The 20,330-nt window shown below is 37.2% G+C and overlaps 1 protein-coding gene across 2 annotated transcripts; it reads left to right on the top strand.

Annotated features, from left to right (window-relative positions):
- The first annotated feature begins 1,498 nt into the window (after positions 1–1,498).
- On the top strand, positions 1,499–20,109 carry samsn1a (SAM domain, SH3 domain and nuclear localisation signals 1a). 2 transcript variants are annotated; one of them, XM_072453984.1, is made up of 15 exons: positions 1,499–1,666; positions 4,275–4,454; positions 5,370–5,416; positions 6,717–6,757; positions 6,966–7,049; positions 7,121–7,215; positions 7,304–7,415; positions 7,752–8,176; positions 11,417–11,485; positions 12,492–12,620; positions 13,768–13,864; positions 14,531–14,679; positions 15,587–15,808; positions 16,743–16,890; positions 19,535–20,109. In XM_072453984.1, the coding sequence occupies exons 1-15, from the start codon at positions 1,643–1,645 to the stop codon at positions 19,684–19,686; spliced, it is 1,974 nt and encodes a 657-aa protein (XP_072310085.1). In that variant the 5' UTR covers positions 1,499–1,642; the 3' UTR covers positions 19,687–20,109. The 2 variants fall into 2 exon arrangements, with proteins under 2 accessions (XP_072310085.1, XP_072310093.1); XM_072453992.1 differs by having other exon boundaries at positions 13,768–13,865; positions 14,535–14,679.
- Positions 20,110–20,330: the final 221 nt, after the last annotated feature.

Below are 20,330 nucleotides of genomic sequence, written 5' to 3'. Positions count from 1 at the left end.
CCAAAAATGCATTGAGAGATGGGAAATGACCCAAAAAAAATCTGATCGTAGAATCATGAAATTTGGCGCCGAGGTAGATGGTGACAAGAGAAGTAAAAAATATTATTACGGCAACGCCGTCCGCCCAACCAAATGTCGGCCATATTGCTTCAAAAATGGCTAAACATGACTTCGGAGTTTTTCCAAACGTCGTACTTTTACGAACTCCTCCCAGGGCGTTGGCCCTAAAAAGCTGAAATTTGGTGAAAATGCTACTGAGGAGTGGGACATCAAAAGTTATCCAAATTACATTGATACCTCTCACGGTCTCTGTGCGGCGAAGCCGCAAACTGTAGCTAGAATTTCAGAAATCTCCCATATTTAAAATTTCTGCCGTTTGCGCAGATAAAGTCCGAATTGCGTCAAATTAGAATCAGTTGTTAAACTCTTTGCCCTAAACCTACTTGAAGTGAAATAAATTCATTTGGCGCCACAGCGCCCCCTACAGATTTTATATGGAGGTTAAATGTTTAGTTTTGCGAAATTATATGAAATTTGACACACAACTCAATTTTGGCATCCCCATCAAAAAAGTCAATGAGACCCATGTCATAATTGTTATGGCGTTGCCGTAACGATGACCGAAACCTTTCATGTTATTCCAATGGGGAAATCGCCAGAACATGTTTACACTTTAGACTTTCACAAACTCCTCCCAGGGCGTTAGACATATTAACCTGAAATTTGGTGAGACTCATCTTCAGGACCATCAAAAGTTATCCACATTTTCATTCAAAGAGTCACGGTGTCTGTGCGGCAAAGCCGCACATTTTGCCAAGAATTCAAAATAAAATAGCTTTTTGATGGTAAAACAAAGGGGAGAAGATGTGACAGCGTCACAGATTCAGCAGTAGGCGTAATAAAAGGACAATTGGGGCACGTTAGCGCCCCCTCCTCTTGCGGCGTGGCGGCGGTGTGGCGGCGGCGTGGCGAGGGCCGATCATTGCCGCTTGCGGCTATATTCTTTTGCTTGTTCTCTGACAGTCTGACATTGTCTCTTTTTCTCTCCTGTGTGTTATTGTCACTCACTCTATATTCAGCTTAGGCTTATATTCTCTGACGCTGACTGCGCAGCACTTTTAAAGTAAAAGTGCCCATAAATTAAGCTTTATTATTTTCATTTTTCCATGCATAGGACACTGGTTGTCCCTAAAGCTCCTTGTGAACCAATTACAGCAATCACGTCAATAAAAAAAGTGTAGGCATATGAATACGATGGGTTTTATTTGAACATAAGGATTCATTAAATATAAGGGAGTATATAAGGGGAAAACAGGGAGGCCAATTCTCTTCCAATTTACAACTTCCCTACTAAACTACACTCCTTACACACAATAGGATAAAATGTGGAAACAAGCGCAATGCATATCTTGCCACCTTTGGGCCAGAGTATGCGTGTTGTCAAGAGTGAGCCTGCTTTAGCCGCAGAGTAGTGGTCCATCTATTGGATTAGTGCAGGGATTTCACTGTGGTATTAATCTGAAAGACAGCAGAAGGCGACCCGTGCGGGCGGACGACTCTCACACTGAGCCGCTGTTGTGTCCGGCCACAGCACCGTCCTGCACCCGGGCTCTGCTCCAAAACCTCCAGGACCAGCTCCAACATGAACCTCTTCTGCTTCTCTCTGGTAAGTGCTGCTGATGCTGCTTTGGCACTGGTTCAGGGCAGGTCACAGGTGTGTGCAGGGTCAAGTAAAGCGACGATTCATGCAGCAGATCCAGCCGAGCCTTCTCTGTGGGGAACAGTTATGTAGATACACCTATACCGTTTGTTGACTTCTGTAAAACTAACTTTGGTCGTCAGATTTGGTATGGAATCTGAGGTTATGTGCAGCAGCAGAAAAACATGTTGAAAGTCAAGCTCAAGCCCCAGTACAAACTTTTTTATTTTATTTGTGATTGCACTGTAAAAGGCAAGGCAAGTTCATTTGTAAAGTGCTTTACATGACAGGAAAATGTGCATTATAGTCACAATATAAACAGATGAAAAAAGGATCGTTATGAAATTTACTTTTAAAAGAGAAGAGTACAGATACAATCCTTTCAGTTTGAGCCTAGATTTGAACATGGTCAGAGTGGACACCTGTCTCTCATCTACAGGAAGACTGCTCCAGAATTTAGCTGCAGAAAACTGAAACGCAGATTCCCCATGTTTAGTCCTGACTCTGGCACCAGCAGGAGGCTGGTCCCTGAGGTCCTTGGAGTTTTAAAACTTGCACTCTTACTGTGAGCGAGCCTGTCTCTTGGTTTTCTGTTTTCATGGAAATGCCTTTCATTTTACTACAATTTTCTACACTACGGCTTACAACTATCTCCAGAATGTTCAGAAGTATGATTTTGACTCTCTAATGATGTAATCATGCAGGTGGTAATTATTCTGGTGGAAGGTCTGCTACCTACTTGTCTCCGAGGAGATGTTATTACTTATCCTGCTGTTCCAAAGTAGCTTATCTATCTTGCATTTACTCAATTACTAAATTCTAATTACTACTTATTCTAACTGTGAGTGGAATATGCAATTCACCTGAAAAGTTGCATGTAGTACACCTTTAAATAAGACACTCAGTCAAGTGCATATTCTATCATTACAGGAATAATATAGAAACTGAGGTTATTTAAGTCATTTTCCACTATTCTACCCAGTTTTGTTTGTGTTTCTTCTGTTCGTCGTCAGCTTGTCTGCAATTTGCACATCAATATTTGGCAGAAAATCTAATTATTGTAGACTGTCAGGAGAAAGTGAGTTGTGAATTGAGTCCAAGTGAAGTGTGGCGCGTGCGGGACGTCCCATATGGCGCCTCAGATGCTGCAGCAGATGCACAGCTCCACGTGGACAGGCGTGAACGTAGGAACTCGTCTTGCACCAGATGCCGATCGCTGACAGGATTATGAAGAGGCAACAATAAACAACACCAGTGGACTCATCAGGGGGCTCCGTTTGTCTTTAAGTTCAGTGAGAGTTCAAAACATTAGCTGTAAATGTCAAAGTCACTACAGCCTATGCCACTGCACTCATTTATTTATACATTTGCAAATTAATTCAGTTACAAATAATATTGTTTGGTTGTTTTGCCATTAGTCCAGAAGCGAGCTACAAGTCTTTAGTGTTCAAATAAATATAATATAACAAAAAAAATCAGATACAAATAAAATATACAATTTTGTTCTCATTTTGGTTGAATTATTTAATGTATTTATCACTAACATTATATTCATTTCACTTTGAGAATGTATTTTAAGTAAGTTTGATTATGTTTAGTTATAATATTACAAAGATATATCTATAATGTGTATGTTCTGATCTATTTATAACCCAGAGAAGATGAGATTATTACTCCTGAAGAAAATGACTTGAAGATTCACGTTCCTCGAAGCACTGTGCATCACTAGAACATTTTAAGCTTATTCAAAATCTTATCCGACATGTTTCATTCCTGCTCTGCATGCACAGACGACAAGCCATTTTAAACTGTATTTACATGCTGAAAATATGATGCTGTATCTGTATAATCTTTCCAAAATCTGATTACAGTTCGAACATTTTGTGCTCAGAGTGATTAAAAACAGATCAAAGTTGATTCCTGCCAAAATATGACATCAGCTGTTTGTGTCGTTTGCCCAAAATGACTAAAACTGTCTTTTTGCATCAAAAACAGCTATTTCAACGGGCTCATGGAATATATAAGATAAAGCTTTTTACTTTCACTTTAAGAATTAGGTAAATCTACCCTAATTTGTGCTTTAATATCATATGATGGCTATTTACAGGCCTAACATGATGGGTTCATTCAACACTGTCCATATTAAGCTGAGAAGCAGACACAATGTTATGCAGAAATGTCAAAATACAGATGTTTTGCCCTGGTTTATGGTTAAGATCACGATCAAATTAGGGATGGGTAATTTCTTTCGATACGATATACGATACTAGCTTAACCTTATGAGGGAAGGCATTTAAAGATGTATATGATAAAACGAGTTGATGATGATAAACAGACCCAGATCTGCTACTGATGATGTAAATATGTTTATTAGTATCAACATTTGCATAACAGTATTGATTATTGATAACCGCTGACAAGGTATTGATATATTGATGATACTTCGATACCGATACTCCCATCCATGACTCAAATCATATTATATTTATTTTTTAATTTCCTTTGACTCGGTTTGTTTAATAGCCAACAGCTTAAACCTTTTCGTTGTGATGTGTTTGTGTGCGTTGTGCATCAGGAGGGGTCCATGGACAGTTTATACGAGGCGGTGCAGAGCTCTGGAGACGTCCCGCCGCAGCCCATCCCGAGCCGGGCCTCCAGTCGCCCCTGCAGTCGCACTGTGAGTCGCTCGGGCAGTCCTGCGGTGCTGCTCGACGACAAGAAGAAATGGACAGGATCCGGGAGGTCTATTTCTATGGTACGCTTTATTTACTACATGTGTTTATGTTGTTTGGTCCGGCGACTGCAACTGATTCATGATGATTCAGCACCAGTTTGGTCCAATATCAGTCCTGTTCTGGTCTTGGTTTGAGTCCCACTCTTAGTTTTGGCTTATATACTTTAAAATCAGTTAAATTCTGATTTGTTCCTGGTTTAATTCTGGCTTGGTCCTGGTCTATTCCTTTAGTTATTAGTTATAAATTGCTTTTACTTGAAATAAGTCTTTTGTTCTTGATTCACTGTAGTTTGCAGCGATTAGCTCTTTTTGTTCTCAGAAAGAGGAACATTTTGTAAAGTTTGTGCCGTGATCATCAAAGAAAGAGTATCTTTTTTTAGATAGTCGGCCAGTCAATTTTAGAGTTACTTTGCACTTCTCTGTGTGTGTTTTTGCTGTTGTTTTTACTGCAAGGAGCAAGCATTAAATATACCGTACAGATTTAAACATTATTGTGGAAGATAAAAATCAAACAATAATAAGTCCTGTTGTTATATCATTTGCACAGTTCAGGGCATCTGGTTTAGTCCTGGTTTAGTTCATCCAAGACTGTGATATTTAAACATTTGATTCATTTCTGTATTCTCATTTCAGTCCATTAAAGTCAGCTCTAAAACACGGTGAGCTCTGTAAGTCTTGCTCTTTGTGTGAAAACATTTGGAAAGAGAGAATTCCTGTCACAAGCAATTTTACAAATGAGGGACAAAGTTACCAGATTGAACTGTGTCAAAAGCTGATTAAAACCCCTTATGATGGAGCGTTAGACAGCTGCTGCAAAATCCAAATTTAGCCTCGTTACATAAATGAAATGGGCCTGAATCTAATCTGGACAAATATAGGATAACAATACTATCTTTGTAATATTTGTGATAATCTGTGTTTTGGGTGTGTGTTTAGGACATGTCTCAGATGAACACGACCACCGGCAATAAAAAAAAAAGAAGGTGAGTTAATGTGACCAGTGGCAGTTTAGAAAATACCAAATTACTATTTCCGTTGGTAATAAAAATGGTTGATATTTAAGAAGAGAATATGGCAATATGAATGAAAAAGGACAACAGGGTCAGAGCATTGGAGTTTATATCATCATCTTCACTACATATGACATTAAAGTTGAAACCCTCTTATGTCCAATCATCCATGTAAAAAAACAACTGGTACTTTGTCTGAATCTAAGGCTTTTTGCCTGTTTTGTTTTGCTGAATACGTCCGACACTAATGAAAAGCTCCTATTTATAGTGAAAGGGCTTTCCCCATACGCTGTAGTAAGACTATGGCTTGAAAGGTTCACTGTTTAATTTCACTTAGGGTTAATCCCTGCATCTGCCGACTGAACTCCATCTGTATCACTTCTTCTGACCGCAGCACTGACCTTAGCCTAGTGACGTTAAAATCCATCTATTCATTGACTGAAATATAGTTATTACACTATAATAATATAATAACAGAACAGTACAACAGAACATAGAACAACAGCCTAGAAATATGCAAGGCCTTTAGTCCCTTCACCTCCAGTGTTCTTCAGTATGGCATTAAATATATCTATCTCCATTAAGACAAACGGGTGAAGGCCATGTTACAGGTCAGATCTGCGGAAAGGCAACCTGGCTCACAGTAAGTTTGTTTTCCAAGGTATTTTAGCAACGAATCCCCTGTAATCGAGCACAAAATGCCACATGCTGTACTCAGACACGTCATTCTGTTGGACATCTCTATGGACACAAGCAGGTGATAAAACCCACAACAGAAAAAGTTGTGTATCTTTACAACGAAACATAAGCAGCTTTTATGTGCGCCAAATGTGACTGCGCATTGGACTTTTTATATTGCATTTTGTCTTAGATTTTAGAATGCTTGTGTTCATTGTCTCGTCACTGTCAGTACACCAGAAAACTTTATTTAATTGTCTGCTTACAATGACAATAAAGTGATTGAACCGGTGGACTAGACTGCCCTGGCAACGTCTATGGCTGGGATTAATTGAAAGTGATGAATGTGTAATTTATTTGTTCAGTGCAGATTATAACGCTTGTTGATGTAAGAGGATTTGAAGCCCACCTACTCATACCGAGCCGCCAACACCTTCTCTGCTTTAGCTTTGATATAACAGCCTATAAAACAGCTGAATATTGCCTTACATTATGATACACAACGTAGAAATATAGCGAGCTAAGATTACCGAGGATGATTAGAAACAAACATACAGAGTTTAAATCTAATGCGCTCGTTTCATTTTCATTCCAGAACACACATATCCAAGTCTGCGTCAGACAATGAGGCTTTAGGTAAGTGGATTGACTATTTATAAATGCAGAGATATTGTGGAACTTTCATCTTTTTCCTTAAAATAATAAGAGCATAACATGTACATAATTAATAATTCATATTAGGAAGTAAATGTACCCCTTTCTTCAAGATTCTAGTTCCGGTAAAGGTCAATTTATGTGTTTATTCTTAATTCTTTTTCATTTTGTTCGTCCTGTTGCATTGTAGATGGTCCAGGATGTGATAATGCAACTTTTTGGCAACCAGCCAGAAGTCAAGAGGATTTAACCCACATCTCCCACCACAATGAAGGTGAGTGGTAACGCTGACACACTTTATCTTTCAAAGAGGTAAAAGATTTAATTTGATATTTTGTTTTGCAGAACTGAAGAGGGTAAAAAACAGAGCGGAGAGCAAAGGAGGAAAAGGAGCGTATCAATCTGGCACCAAGAAAAAGGACAAAACACCTTCAAGTCAGGTAGAGAGCACAAACAGAGTAGTTGTTAAGTGCTATTTTTAGTATTAGTACCTCATTTTCTGCTGTGCTATGACAACTTTATTTTCAGGGCAGTGGACATGAATTAAAAAATAATGCTGCCAAAAGAGGCCAAAAGACTGGGAAGAAACAAGGTACAAAGAGTGGGAAGGACGGGTCAAAGAAGACGCACCACTCCAGAGGTATTTACCACAAAACAAGCTGAAGTAACGCTAAAGTAGAGTTTATAAACCCCTTTTGATAGTCTCATTTCTGTGTCATGATGACTAATATGTGACTTCTGCTGATACTACTGTTCATACACTCACACTCTTCATGTAAAAGGAAGATTCAGGCTTAGTAACTACATAATTCAGGTTAAGTGATAGAAATTAGAGGTAGAGTATTGGTTAAGTGAATGATTCTTAATAAACTATTTGTTCACAGTGGAATATGAAGTTTTTGTTTGTTCATGTTTTACTGAAGCAGGAATATGTGCAGTTATTATAAAGTGTTATCATTTGTTTTTCTTTATTTAGTGCAGTCTCCAGCCGGTGCCATGAGCCTTCTCTCTCCAAACGACCTGGACATTCAGTACAGGTGCGACAGACGACCATATTTGGACAAGTGCTCCACACTTCCTGCTCAAGAGAATCATACCCCTGGACGTGGCCTGGACAAAGTCAGCCTTCCCGGGGGAGCGACGCCCACACACGCCCAGCGCTGGAGTAACCCAGGAGACCTCAGTCCCCTCTGGAGCAGCGTCCCGCACACCTGCCGCCGGCCCCTCACAGAGTACCGCGTCCTGTCCCAGGACTTTACTGCCACGGCCGTAAAGGACTGGGACGAGGGGCAGCAGAGGCTCGGACCCTCGCTGGACAGTAGCCTCATACGGGACAGTAAACCTCCAGCTCCTCCCAAAGTGTCTCGGTCCGTCACGAATGTGGAACTGTCCCAGCCAAACGTAAGTCTGTACTCTATTTGTACTACTACTACTATACACATACTACAGGGTCATAAGCACTACATAATATAAAAGTACAAAGTATGTGCACAGTACTTAATTAGAATGTTTGGAATGGATATTACTTTCCATATGGTTTGAAGGGTTATTTTTATTACATTCATGGTGACATTTTGCTTTAGGTTTTGAGTTAAAGTCCTGGCTTTGAGTAAACTTGTAGAAATATTAAGAAATTGATTGACTAAAAAAAATCAGGACAGATCATCACTCTTTAATAATACTTTTAGTTTAGTAGATTTTGTTGATTATGTGATACTTTTACTTGAGTACCTTTTTTGCTCCTGTATCTGTACTTTTACTTAAGAACACATTTGAATACTTCTTCTACTACTGAACATAATATACTCAGTTCAACCATGAGAAACATACACAAACTCACAGCTTCATGTCGGGTGAACAGTTTATAGCATTGGCATTGTGTCTTCATTGAATCCAGTACAATCAAGTGCAATATGAGTAATACTTAATCATAAAAGGTGCGATGGTCCCGTTTCCTGTGAGGCCTGAGCTCATCACAGATCGACCTAAAGGCTCTTTGTCTTTCACTTCTGACCCTTTCTGAGCGGATGAGCGTCACGTGCAGCGCGGCGACACAAAGCCTGAGCTTAACATGACTTTAGAGAAAATTGTCCAAGATGAAAAGGATGATCCATGAGCGATATAAGATCCCTATAGATGCAGCCTGATGTGCAGCGTCACTGGACATAATAAGGAGTTAAAGACCCCTGGGTTTAAAGCAATCGGCACAAACAGATGACAACATAACGTACACGACCTCATTTACATGTAACAATAAGTAGTTTTTATTCCATTAATTTCTATTCACTTCCCATCAGCGGTTGTAACAAGTCTAGTGGTGGGTGATGTTGACAAAAATGAATATCTAGAGTGTCCTGACAACGGTCTGAATGTATTAGATGAGGTCTAATTATCAGGTTGAGGTCTAATTATCAGATAAATGTGAAATATCTGTAAAGTGAATCATAAAAGGGCAGAAATGTCACCTTTTTGTTTCTGTATTTGAAATCGACAACAAAATTTCGTTCATTTTTACTTTTATTCATTTCTTTTTGTGGCATTTTTCACTATAAACGATACACTCAATATTCAAATGTTGCATATCTTAACAAACAGCATTCACAACATTATGTACCGGTAAATGTTGATTTATTGATAGATTTGTTTTAGTTTTAAGCCTCGTTTGACCTTATGGTTATTTGACACATTCATACTATCTATGTCTATATGTATTCTCTTAATCTTCCTGGTCATATTCACATAAGAAACATGTTTTCTCCCTCACATGACGAGACAAATGTGAGCGCTCAGAAAAACAGGCTGCTGCAGTTATTAATCTGGATTGAGAGGCTCGAGCGGGTGATTGCGAGCGCTCAGATTAAACGATGTCTTTTGTCTCCAGAATTCTCTCTTTTGTGCGTGAAATCTGCCACATTGTAAACACAGCGGCAAATCCATTATGACATCAGAGTAACTCAGCAGTCAAGCGAAGGACAAACTCTTAAAATACAAAACCGTGTCCTAAATTTTAAATATCGGTCATGATTTTTAAAGAAGGGAAAATTCCTCCACTTAAGAATTTACAAATTTACAACACGATAAAGCAACATTCAGCACAGCTCTTTGTCATACTTCAGCACTTCCTCAAAAGTCCTCGCCCCAAACTTAAGAAATGAATGAAAAACTGTCCGACGTCGTCACTTACCAAAACAAACTTCCTCATTTGTATATTTAGAGGATTTTCAGCAATAGGAGGTTTTTTGGTCTGTGATATGAAAAGAATGCAGTTTATTTCACAAAAAAATAGCTAACCAAACTGTAAGTATGAGTAAAAATATGTATATTTTTAGCTGTAATTTCTTACTCTTACAATTATGTGAAGTAATGTTTTGAAGTTCCGCTACCTTCTTTCGAAACCGTAAAATGAATCACATTATGATGCAGATGCTGGTACAAACTGACACAACCAAACCACAAAATCATAAACGGTATTTAGACGGGATTCGTGACATTTTCTGCACGATGCCACAAATGCACAACTAAGCAGTATTTTTCCCTTCAAAGCGACTCTTGCAGCCAACATCTATTGCCTCACATCCTGTTTGCACAAAGGAAGCCGAACAGCCAGAGCCCCAGACCTCAATTCACACTCCACCGTAATTAGAGGCGCAGGAGACGAGCCCAGGACACTCTGAAGTAGAAGTAGTAATAAGTAGTAGTTGCAGTACTAGTGAGAAAAGTATAGTACAAGAGAAAATGTTGCATAGGGCAGCGTCCAATGTGTCAGACAAGGCAAAAAGCTGCAAACCCAAGGTATGTACAGCCACAAATATTCAATATGTGACTAGGTATATGTTTAAAAAGGCAAAATACAACTTTTAGAAACTTTTATATGTAAATTATGCAAATATGTGTGAATTGTAAACTCGGATCTGATCAAAGTTTGTGTAGTTTATCGTTTGATGTAACGTTTGAATACGTCTTCCTGCTGTCCAAACTGATCTATAGACACAATGTTTTTATTTGAACATTTAAAAGGGGAGAAAAAGAAAAAAGTATGTGCAATTTCTCTTCTTAAAAACACGTTCTAAGATTCTTCCACAATTACCATATCATATTTAGGAAAAAAATAATATTAAGGGCGATGTTCAAAAGGAGTAAAGGAAGCATATTAACTCCACCCCCCATTTTAAACGTATCTCTTTAGTTCACATTTACACATTTACAAACATAATGAACATTTTATACTGAATTTGCCAGACTCAAATACCAGTTATTATAGAGTGACGTTGATATAAAATAAAACTGAAACTCATAAATCAGGAGTAAACAAATTGATACACAGTTTGACCATCACTAACATTTGTTTTGATGGTGATTTCATATTTCATCTGTAGAAGAATTGAGCTTTCTGTCTGGAGTCTGTCTAGGAGTATGGCTCATATTCTACCAGGATTTCCAGGGATTATTCATTCATTTATATAATTATTTTGTGGCTCCGCTTCTGTGTGGACGGAGAGATTTGGGAGAGATTATGGTTTTAGTTCATGGAAAAAATGTGGTGGAGGTCTATAAAAATCAGGTTGTCACTTTGTACCTAAATTGTCTTTACACATCAATGCGCACAACATTTGACCCTATTTCCTGTTTCCTTCTCCACAGCGTTCCACAAGCTTTGGCAGATTTGACAGACATTCACCTTCAAGAACAGCGGAAAATGGACCAGACAGGGTTGGTGCACCTTTGTTTGTTTGATTGTAAAACTGGCAGTTTGAAGAAAAGAAAACAGGAAATACAATCAATATTCATCCTAAACACACAAAATGCATAAAAGAGTCAAAACTACCACCAAAACACTTACAGAAACGCAAAAGTAATACACGGAAAAGTGCTTTGGATCAAAGCTTGGATCAAACTTGACTTTCAGGGACCATTTCTTTCCAGAAACACAAAATTGTATTAGTTCTGATTCAGTAAATTTGCTGAATCGACGGAAGTGATATCACGATTAGGACTATAACATGTTTACTTTCTGTTTCTAAAGGTTTGAACTCTAATTTATACACAGCTTTTTTAGAATAAAAGACAGTTACATAACACATTTGGATCAGTTTTGTCATATAAAAAAATCTCACTGCAGTAAAAAGATTCAGAACCAAAGTAATAAATTTCTGTGAATTAATTTATGGAATGATCTTGATGAAGAAATCAAAGAATCAAGAACAAAAACTGCATTAAAACATATCATAATAAGTATGAATGAAAAAGAAGATTAGGTTATTATGATAAAAGCCGCAAAATCTGTTTGCAATGTCTGTTACTTTATTGCAAATGTTTATTGTAATGTGTTTTAAAATATCAGTGTTAAGTAAAAGTTGAAAAAGGGGCAGAAAACATCATATTGTTCTTAATAAATAAAATAAAATAATAAAATAATACAATAATAAAATAATAAAATAAATAAAATAAATAAAATAAATAAAATAAATAAAATAAATAAAATAAATAAAATAAATAAAATAAATAAAATAAATAAAATAAATAAAATAAATAAAACAACCTCCAGGGGATTTTGATATTTCTTGTCTCAAATGCTTTATGTAAATGTTGTGCTGGAAAACATAAATCTTCAAACCTTAAAAAGTCCCCTTTGCACAGGATGTTACACATTTTTGGGCTTGTACATTATGATTATGCATTCATTAACAAATCTGTATCTTTGGCCTATTATATGCAGGTGACAGAAGAGAGTGAGGTTTCAGATCCAAACAAATCTGCTGGATTTGGGAAGAAATTAAAAGGGATTTCTCTGACCATAAGCAAAAGGATGGGCAAGAAACACAACAAGTCGCTCTCTGAAGAGACAGTAAGCGATTCAAGACACACAAAATGTTATTATTTAGTTTACAGAGCCTCGTCTTCATAGATGTCCACCTTTTTGCCACAAGAGACTCAAATCATTGTCTGTATCTTTAGTTTAGTCAAAGCTAACTCTCATTTACCGTTTAAGTTTAAACTTGCACCTGGTTGCAGCAGAATTGACAGTTATTAGACTTTAACAGTGTCAGACCCCATAAACATAAACACGATTGATATTTTCTCAAAGCTCTGTCACATTCACTGGCCGCCCACATCCCTGACCTGGTGCTGTTTTCTTCAGAACCTTTTGAGGTGTCGAGGTGGTTTCATGATAAGATAAGCAGAAGGGGAAATACGCAATGTTCCTTTTTAGCTTTGGTTTGCAAAAACTTTGATGTTACACGATTTCCTCTTAACAACTCTATCTGCTTTCCTGCTCTGGACTGAGCTTGTAATGTTTGAATGTATGCTCAAAATGGCATTGAGTGTTTCATAAATCCTGTCTGCTGAATTTAACTTTGATCAAGCAGGAAAACGGAATCACAATGACATGAAATTTCATCTTTCGTAATCTTATGTGGTCATTTTACATCTCAATCATCATCTTTTACAGGCCAGAGAAAAAATACTGACTAACTAGGCTTGAATTTTCACTTTTTAATAATTAAAAGACGTGTAAAATACAAATTTACGAATGATTTCCTGGGAATCACAGGCTCCCTCAGGATTTGATAAACGGCTCACGATACGATAACATCAAAATATTGCGATGCATGTGATAATCAACATATTGCTCATGATATTCTACAGTGTATCACTATTTTTTAAAGAACCCAATACTTTGTTATGATAATCATCGAAACTGTGAATATGTCAGATGTTTTGCATAATCAAGTTTGTAGTGCTGTCACAAAATAATTTGGTAAACTATACAAAGAAAATTACTAATGGTGATATATCGATACAGCAGCCCACAATATCGATACTGTATCATCTAATTTAGTATAACGATAAATCAATATTTTTTGATGTTTTGGCACTACTTTAGTTCTACTTATCTGCAGAAATGTTTTAATCCTTATTCAGTCTTTTGTCATGTTGTTAGATATTTTCTTTCTTTCTTTTAACAGAGTTTTCATGTCATTTTGTTAAAGGGGGACGACACAGACCGAGAGGCGGAGAGTGGACCTTCAGTTGAGAAGAACTCGGCTCGCTCTCTGGAGAGTCTCTACAGCGCACAGAGCTGCTCCAGTCAGTATTTACAATATACAACTGTGTACAAACGTTATAGTGAAGTGTGAACGCCGCTTTTCATACATTTAGTCATTTGGATTCAATGTTATTAAGAACATGCTGAGCCCTAACGTTGGTCTGATGTTTTGGTAAAGATCCAGATGTGATTTGTCTGAAGGGATTGTAAAAAAAAAAATCTACTCTTATTAATGTTTATTAGAGGGACATTAAAGTTACAAGAGGAACTATAGCAAGAAACTCCTCAAAGATTAAGTTATTAAGTCAATGTTTCCTATTGTAAAACTGGCACAAGTTCTTCGGGAGATAGTTGTTAAGATTTTGATATTTTACACTGTTTTACAGTGATTTATTCTTCTTTGTTCATATCCCTTATTACAAATTTACCGTACTACCTTTGCTCAGCCCGGTTGTATTTTGATACGACAACTAATATCGAAACTAGTTAGATACTGAAAGAAATCACACGAATAGGGCAACATTTAAGAGAACTACAGTAGTATAAAACCACACGGTACTGGTAATATTGAAGAAACTGTGTGGAAAATTACACTCTATTCTGTTTTTAATCATCAATGCAGTATCAACATTGGTATAAAATCTTTTCCTTAGCGTCAAAATCACCTTTTAGACTGTTTTTGACGTTGTTGTCGTGTGTGTGTTCAGGTGGCGTGAGCGAGTCCGTGACCTCAGCTCCACGAGACAGTGTGAAGCTGGAGGAGGACGGCTCGTACCAGGGCCGGTTCTGTGGAAGAGCTCGCGTCCACACCGACTTTGTGCCCAGCCCCTACGACACTGACTCTCTCAAGCTTAAGGTGAAAAACTCTAAACTATTCATTTAATCATGGCCTTCCGTTCAAAGCACAGTTAGTATTTATATTGTCATACAAGGAGATAAATCCTCTGCAGTTTAATTGTCGAACTGGTTTGTAATTTAAAGAACATGCACTTGATTTTTACTGGCTTAAAAGCGTGAAACAGTCCAATGTCGTTCTTCACGACTAAGCATTCAAAGTATCCTGATTATGATGAGTTTATGAGCGCTTTTAACGACTTTCAGAGACCAGAGAGGAGTTTTGCAGTCACGGTAAAGCACTTCCTGGTTTGTGGAGGTTAAACAATAAACACTGCAATAATTAGATGCAGACAATGCACATCGGTCTCAGTTTGACCCTAAGAGCTGCTTTTACAATTTGTGCTGAGGCAAAGCAAACTTTCCTCAACTGCAAGGGTTAGGATTAGGGTTAGTGCGGCCACTTTAAACTGGCATTTGCCATCTTTAAACTTGCTGTCTTGCATTTATTAATAAAACAAGGTCAATAAAAAGCCTCTCCGCAGATCTGACCAGTATCTTAACCTGTAAGATAGTTCCATTTAATACCATATTGTGAAACATTGCTGGTAAAGCAGTAACATCTTCATGGAGACAAGCACGTGGCTCACCAGAAAGTTACATAGTGCATCTTTAAGTAGTAATTCAGGCCAAGTTCACCCTGTTTTAGTTCTGATTTTGTCCATTGCTTTAGGGTGCGTTAACACTTGCACCATCATCACATTAAAACTGTAATTAAACTGAGACTAAACCCACAAATTAAACCAAGACTAGACCAGGACTGAACCAGGACCAGGACTGAACCAGGGCTAAGTATGAACGCACCCTTAGTCATAATGTAAACCTGAATTTGACTTGAATGTATATAACTCCATTTGTTATTCGTTCAGGCTGGAGACATTATAAACATCATCAGTAAGCCTCCGATGGGCATCTGGACGGGCATCCTGAACAACAAAGTGGGCAACTTCAAATTCATCTATGTGGATGTCTTAGTGGAGAAAGAAGAAGAGAAGGAAGAGGAAGAAACCCCAGTGATCCGACAGCAGAAAGTGTGCAAGAGGCCACGACCCAAAACTCTGCTCGAGTTACTGGAACGGCTCAATCTGGAGGTGAGGTCATAGTTCACTTAATGTCAAAGTTCACCATCGGAATAAACTGAAAATCAATAGATAAGTCATGATTTATTTTCTTTTTGTATCTGAAGACAAGATTAATGATGAATTTGGACATTTTAAACCAGAACTAACTTTATGCTCGAGGATCCGTTTATGTGATGGAGGGAATGCATTTAAAAGTATATTTTGTTTACAGAATATTGAATACATTAAAATCTATGTGTTTAGAAACCTATTCCGTTACGTGGTCCAATCAGAGTACTGTTTTATGAATACTTGAAGTACTTTCACATTGTTGCATTATATTATAGTGTGAAAAACATAGGATTAAATCATCTTTATGTGTCAAAATACAGTTGCTCAAAACATGATTCTTTTTTGTAATTAATTTTAGACACAGCGATATACTAACCTTAATTTTCAATGGGTCAAAAAAGTTGTTTCTTCAGTGTAAATTATGCATAAACTTAGGATGGAATGAGTGTCCCTGGTGTGATGTCACTTCTTGTAATTTTCCACAGATTTTTCAACTTTTCTCCACAAATAGCCACTTGATTATGGTAAAATGATCATTTATATTTACAACAGGTATAAATACACCAAATAATGTCAACATTTGACAATCATAACGACCTGTAATGTGCACTTTAACATAGTCCTATTCATGTTCGGTGTAAATGTCCCAATTTATAAAATTTACCCATTTCAAAATATAATTCTAAATATGTATCTTTGGTGAATTTATTGTGTTTCTTCCCAATACGGTCCATTTGTGCTCTGTCCTAGGACCACTTTTGATTGACAGATACTTAAATGATCTCAGTTACAAAGTGTTCATGCTGTGACACAGACGCCATCACTGGTCATTAAGTCATTACAGATCAGTTTGTACAATCAGGTAAACGACTCGTTGTTGTTTTTCCTGCAGGAATACGCCTCTGCCTTGCTGCTGAATGGATACCAGACTGTGGAGGACCTCAGGCACCTTCAGGAGAAACATCTGATCGAGCTCAACGTCAAAGACCCAGAGCACAGACTCAAGCTGCTGGTGGCGGCTGATCTCCACTACGCTGAAGGTCAGAGGAACAAACTCAAGTCTCATTTGTTTGTACACTTTATTTTATTACAGCAACATCAGTACTCAAAGATCTGCGAACAAGTCTCTTGTTGCCTTGATTATTTTACTACAATGGAAAAAAGTGCTGTTTCCGTTTGCTCATTTGAAAAACTAGAGAGTCAGATGCTGGAAAATTAATTTAAATATCAGGGAAATTCCCCAAATACAGATGTTTTAATGTTCACCAGTAAAAACTCTATCACACGGAAGCATCAAAGGTGCATTTATGTAACTTCTTAGGTGTAGCAGTCAGGCCGAGTTACAGGTCAGATTTCAAAGCTTTTCCAAGGGTTATTTTATTATATACAGGTTTTTTTTTTTCAATATTGATAAATGTATTGAATAAAAGCAAGCTGGCTGAGTTTAATGCCGTACTGTGGAACAAACTTAACTTGAATTACATTACACTATAGCAAAGCAAGAACATCATAATGGAGACAAAAAGGTAGTGGACACCTCTTAAAATGTTATTTATTCTGCATCTGAAGATAGGATTCTGTGCAATTGTATTATTTGGAAGTCAAACTATCTGTTAGTGTGTCACAAAAATGAAAAGGACATTCTGTGCTGCAACTATGAAGGAAAATGCACATATAAATTTAGCAAAAGTCTCTTATTTACTGATGAGTGAGAGGGTTTGTTTGGTTTGAGGTTCATGACTAATACAGTCAGTGTTCAGACAGGAAGTGATGTGCTGTGCCAACATCAGAAAAGAAATGTCACAACGCTGTAACTTCAAGGGCTTTTAGCTGTTTTTAATAAGTTTACTTTCAAGCAAAATCAACAAATACAAATGAAAAATTGTGCAGTGTAGATGTGATTTCAGAACTTGGTGCTTTATGCCCATTAAGAGAAGCTTATCAGTGATTTCCTGTGACTCAGATAGAAAGTGCTTAACAGGCAGAAGGTGTTCCTGTAATCTGAATGAGACGTCCATTTATTTTAAAGCTGCAAGTCAAAATGAAAACTAAACCTTTACATTTGGACATAGGCTATCAAATTGAGGTACCAATTTATAATAACTACACCTCAATTAGCCTTAATAAAGTATGAATAAATGGTTTACTAAGAATGATTCAGGCTTCAGGAGTGATTTAACATTCTTTGTAAAGTATTTGTTCATTATGAATCAAGTCTTTGCTCATGCTTTATTAAAGGAAGGTTTTGTTTTGTTTATTTGCTATTTGCAGTTTAAAACCAACATAGAAAAACATGTGCAAAAAGCTCAGCGGCACATAAAAGCATCAAAAACAATGACATAAACAATGACATGGACAAAGTTACAAAACACTAAAATGTACCAAGAAATATTTAGACTCTGTGAAAAACAAAAGCTTGAAAAAATATTGTTCAAATATCAATCAAATCCAAATCGTTTATTACGTGTTTCAGTAGATTGTCTGTTTATATAATGCTACAAGTAAAAGAATAAACCGTAAAAGGTAGCAATGCTAGTGATTCACGTTTAAATTTGTTTTTATTTTGTTTTGGCTCTTTGTGCGTCCTGTATTTAATGCCGTGTTCAGTTGTTCATTGTTATTTTCCGTGTTTGGAGCCTGTGACTGGCAGATGGGAGGCCTCAGTGGGACCGAGCCAAGCGCTCTTCACGCACATAACATCGCATCATTTAATCAAGCTCCACAGACGCCATTAGTTTAGTGGTTTGACAGCATGAGGATTAGTGCTCCCTGTTAAAGGAATTAATAAAATTGTGCGCTTTGTTGCATGTTAGTATCTATTTATGGTTATTTATGGTTATTTATTTATTTATTTGATAGGGACAATGCGCATGAATGAACAACTTTATTGAACACATGTAAATATGCCGGATTGTAGCTACATCCGCAGGCTTTAGGCAGGTGGCAAAACAAATACAACATGCAAATAGGAAGTTAGTACAACACACGGAAATGTAGCCTATCCCTATCCAAAGTTCCCATTCTTTTCAAGTACCACATCTGACATATTTTGCTTTTAAAATCTCCTCTGAACAAAATTAAGATGAGATTTGTAGAAGTAAATCTCTCTTGGATATAACTTAAAGTGCAAATGACAGCTTAGACAAAACATATTTAAGATTTTACAAAAACAAACCATTTTTCCCCCGTTTTGTTATTTTGGTGATGTTTATAATTGTACTTCCTGGTTGGACATGGGCAGCAGAGGTAGAGGTAATTCCACAACCGTTACTGAGCAACCAGACTGTAAACAAGGGCCAAAATCCACATAAATTACACAGGGGTTATGTTTTGACAACATATATAACCTGATATACCTGATAACACCTTTATTTTGTTAAGTGATTGTTTAAACTGTCTGAGAAAAATGTGTCCTTTGCGCGTAAGTTGCATTTTCGATGGCATGTCACTTATTGATGACATCACAGAGGGATTCAGCTCTGTCATTTTCAACTTGTATTTGTCAAATGGCGTTCTCAAACTGCAAAATGCCTGACGTAAACCCATGTACCACAGGGATTATCTCACCAAACAAATTTACAATTAGAAAAACATGAAAACGTGCCATGTGCCTTTTAAATTGACGCTCATTAACTCAATTTGGTAACTTTTGAATAATCGTTTGCTCTCATTTGGTCTCCGCAGAAGATGTAGCAGACACAGAAGAGGATCAATCGACCCACAGCCAGCAGGAGGAGGACAGCGACTGCCCCAGAGACTCGGGCTGCTTCATCCCGTCCGAGTGCTCCGACACCAAAGAGGACGCGGAGGTGCTCACTGAAGCCGTTAGCTCATGAGGACTCAGAACTGTGACACTTTCACATCAAAAACTGGAGCGATATTTCCACCAAGTCACATGACATGACCAGAAAGCAATAGGGATCTAATATATTCCCCAAAGGATGAAACCACACACAAGATTTGGTACAACTGTGATGTTTCCCAAATGAAAACAATCAGACTGTACATTTTAAATCTATGTTTTATTTATCTCTTGTAATTTATCACACCTTTGACATGTATAGCCCTTATTATCCCGGATTATATATAATCTTTGTGTATTTTTCTTCTCTAAAATAAAATACGAAAGTCATTTTGGATGTACATATCTTTATAAAAATGTGAATGTTATTTTTTTTAAACTCCGAGTCAGATGTTGTGTATGTATCATGTTGTGTACATTTTCTAAATAACCTGCCAAATAAAATGAATATTAAATACAATTATTAGTAGGCCTATTCCTTTTGTTCAGTCAAAATATAAAATACTATTTAGGCCCCTGTCACTTGTCCCAGCAAGTCCCACCTTTTCCAGTGCCACATGAAGAGCAATATTTACATAGAACAGGATAATACAAATATTTCAATTATAGGGAATTATAAATGATGTATCCAATTTTTATATAGTTTTTCTATTATCAATATATGCTTTCATGTGTGTT

This window comes from Eucyclogobius newberryi, unplaced genomic scaffold, assembly GCF_026437365.1.
Source record: "Eucyclogobius newberryi isolate DKJ021-1_F unplaced genomic scaffold, fEucNew1.0.hap1 SCAF_10, whole genome shotgun sequence".
Taxonomy (NCBI): Eukaryota; Metazoa; Chordata; class Actinopteri; order Gobiiformes; family Gobiidae; genus Eucyclogobius; species Eucyclogobius newberryi.
Note: the sequence above shows the minus strand (reverse complement) of the source record. Positions and strands in the feature narration are given on the sequence as shown.

Coding starts and splice junctions, on each gene's coding strand:
- samsn1a (XM_072453984.1), top strand. CDS start 1,643: ATGAACCTCTTCTGCTTCTCTCTG. Junction 8,177..11,416: donor TGGAACTGTCCCAGCCAAAC/GTAAGTCTGTAC, acceptor CCTTCTCCACAG/CGTTCCACAAGCTTTGGCAG. Junction 14,680..15,586: donor CTGACTCTCTCAAGCTTAAG/GTGAAAAACTCT, acceptor TTATTCGTTCAG/GCTGGAGACATTATAAACAT.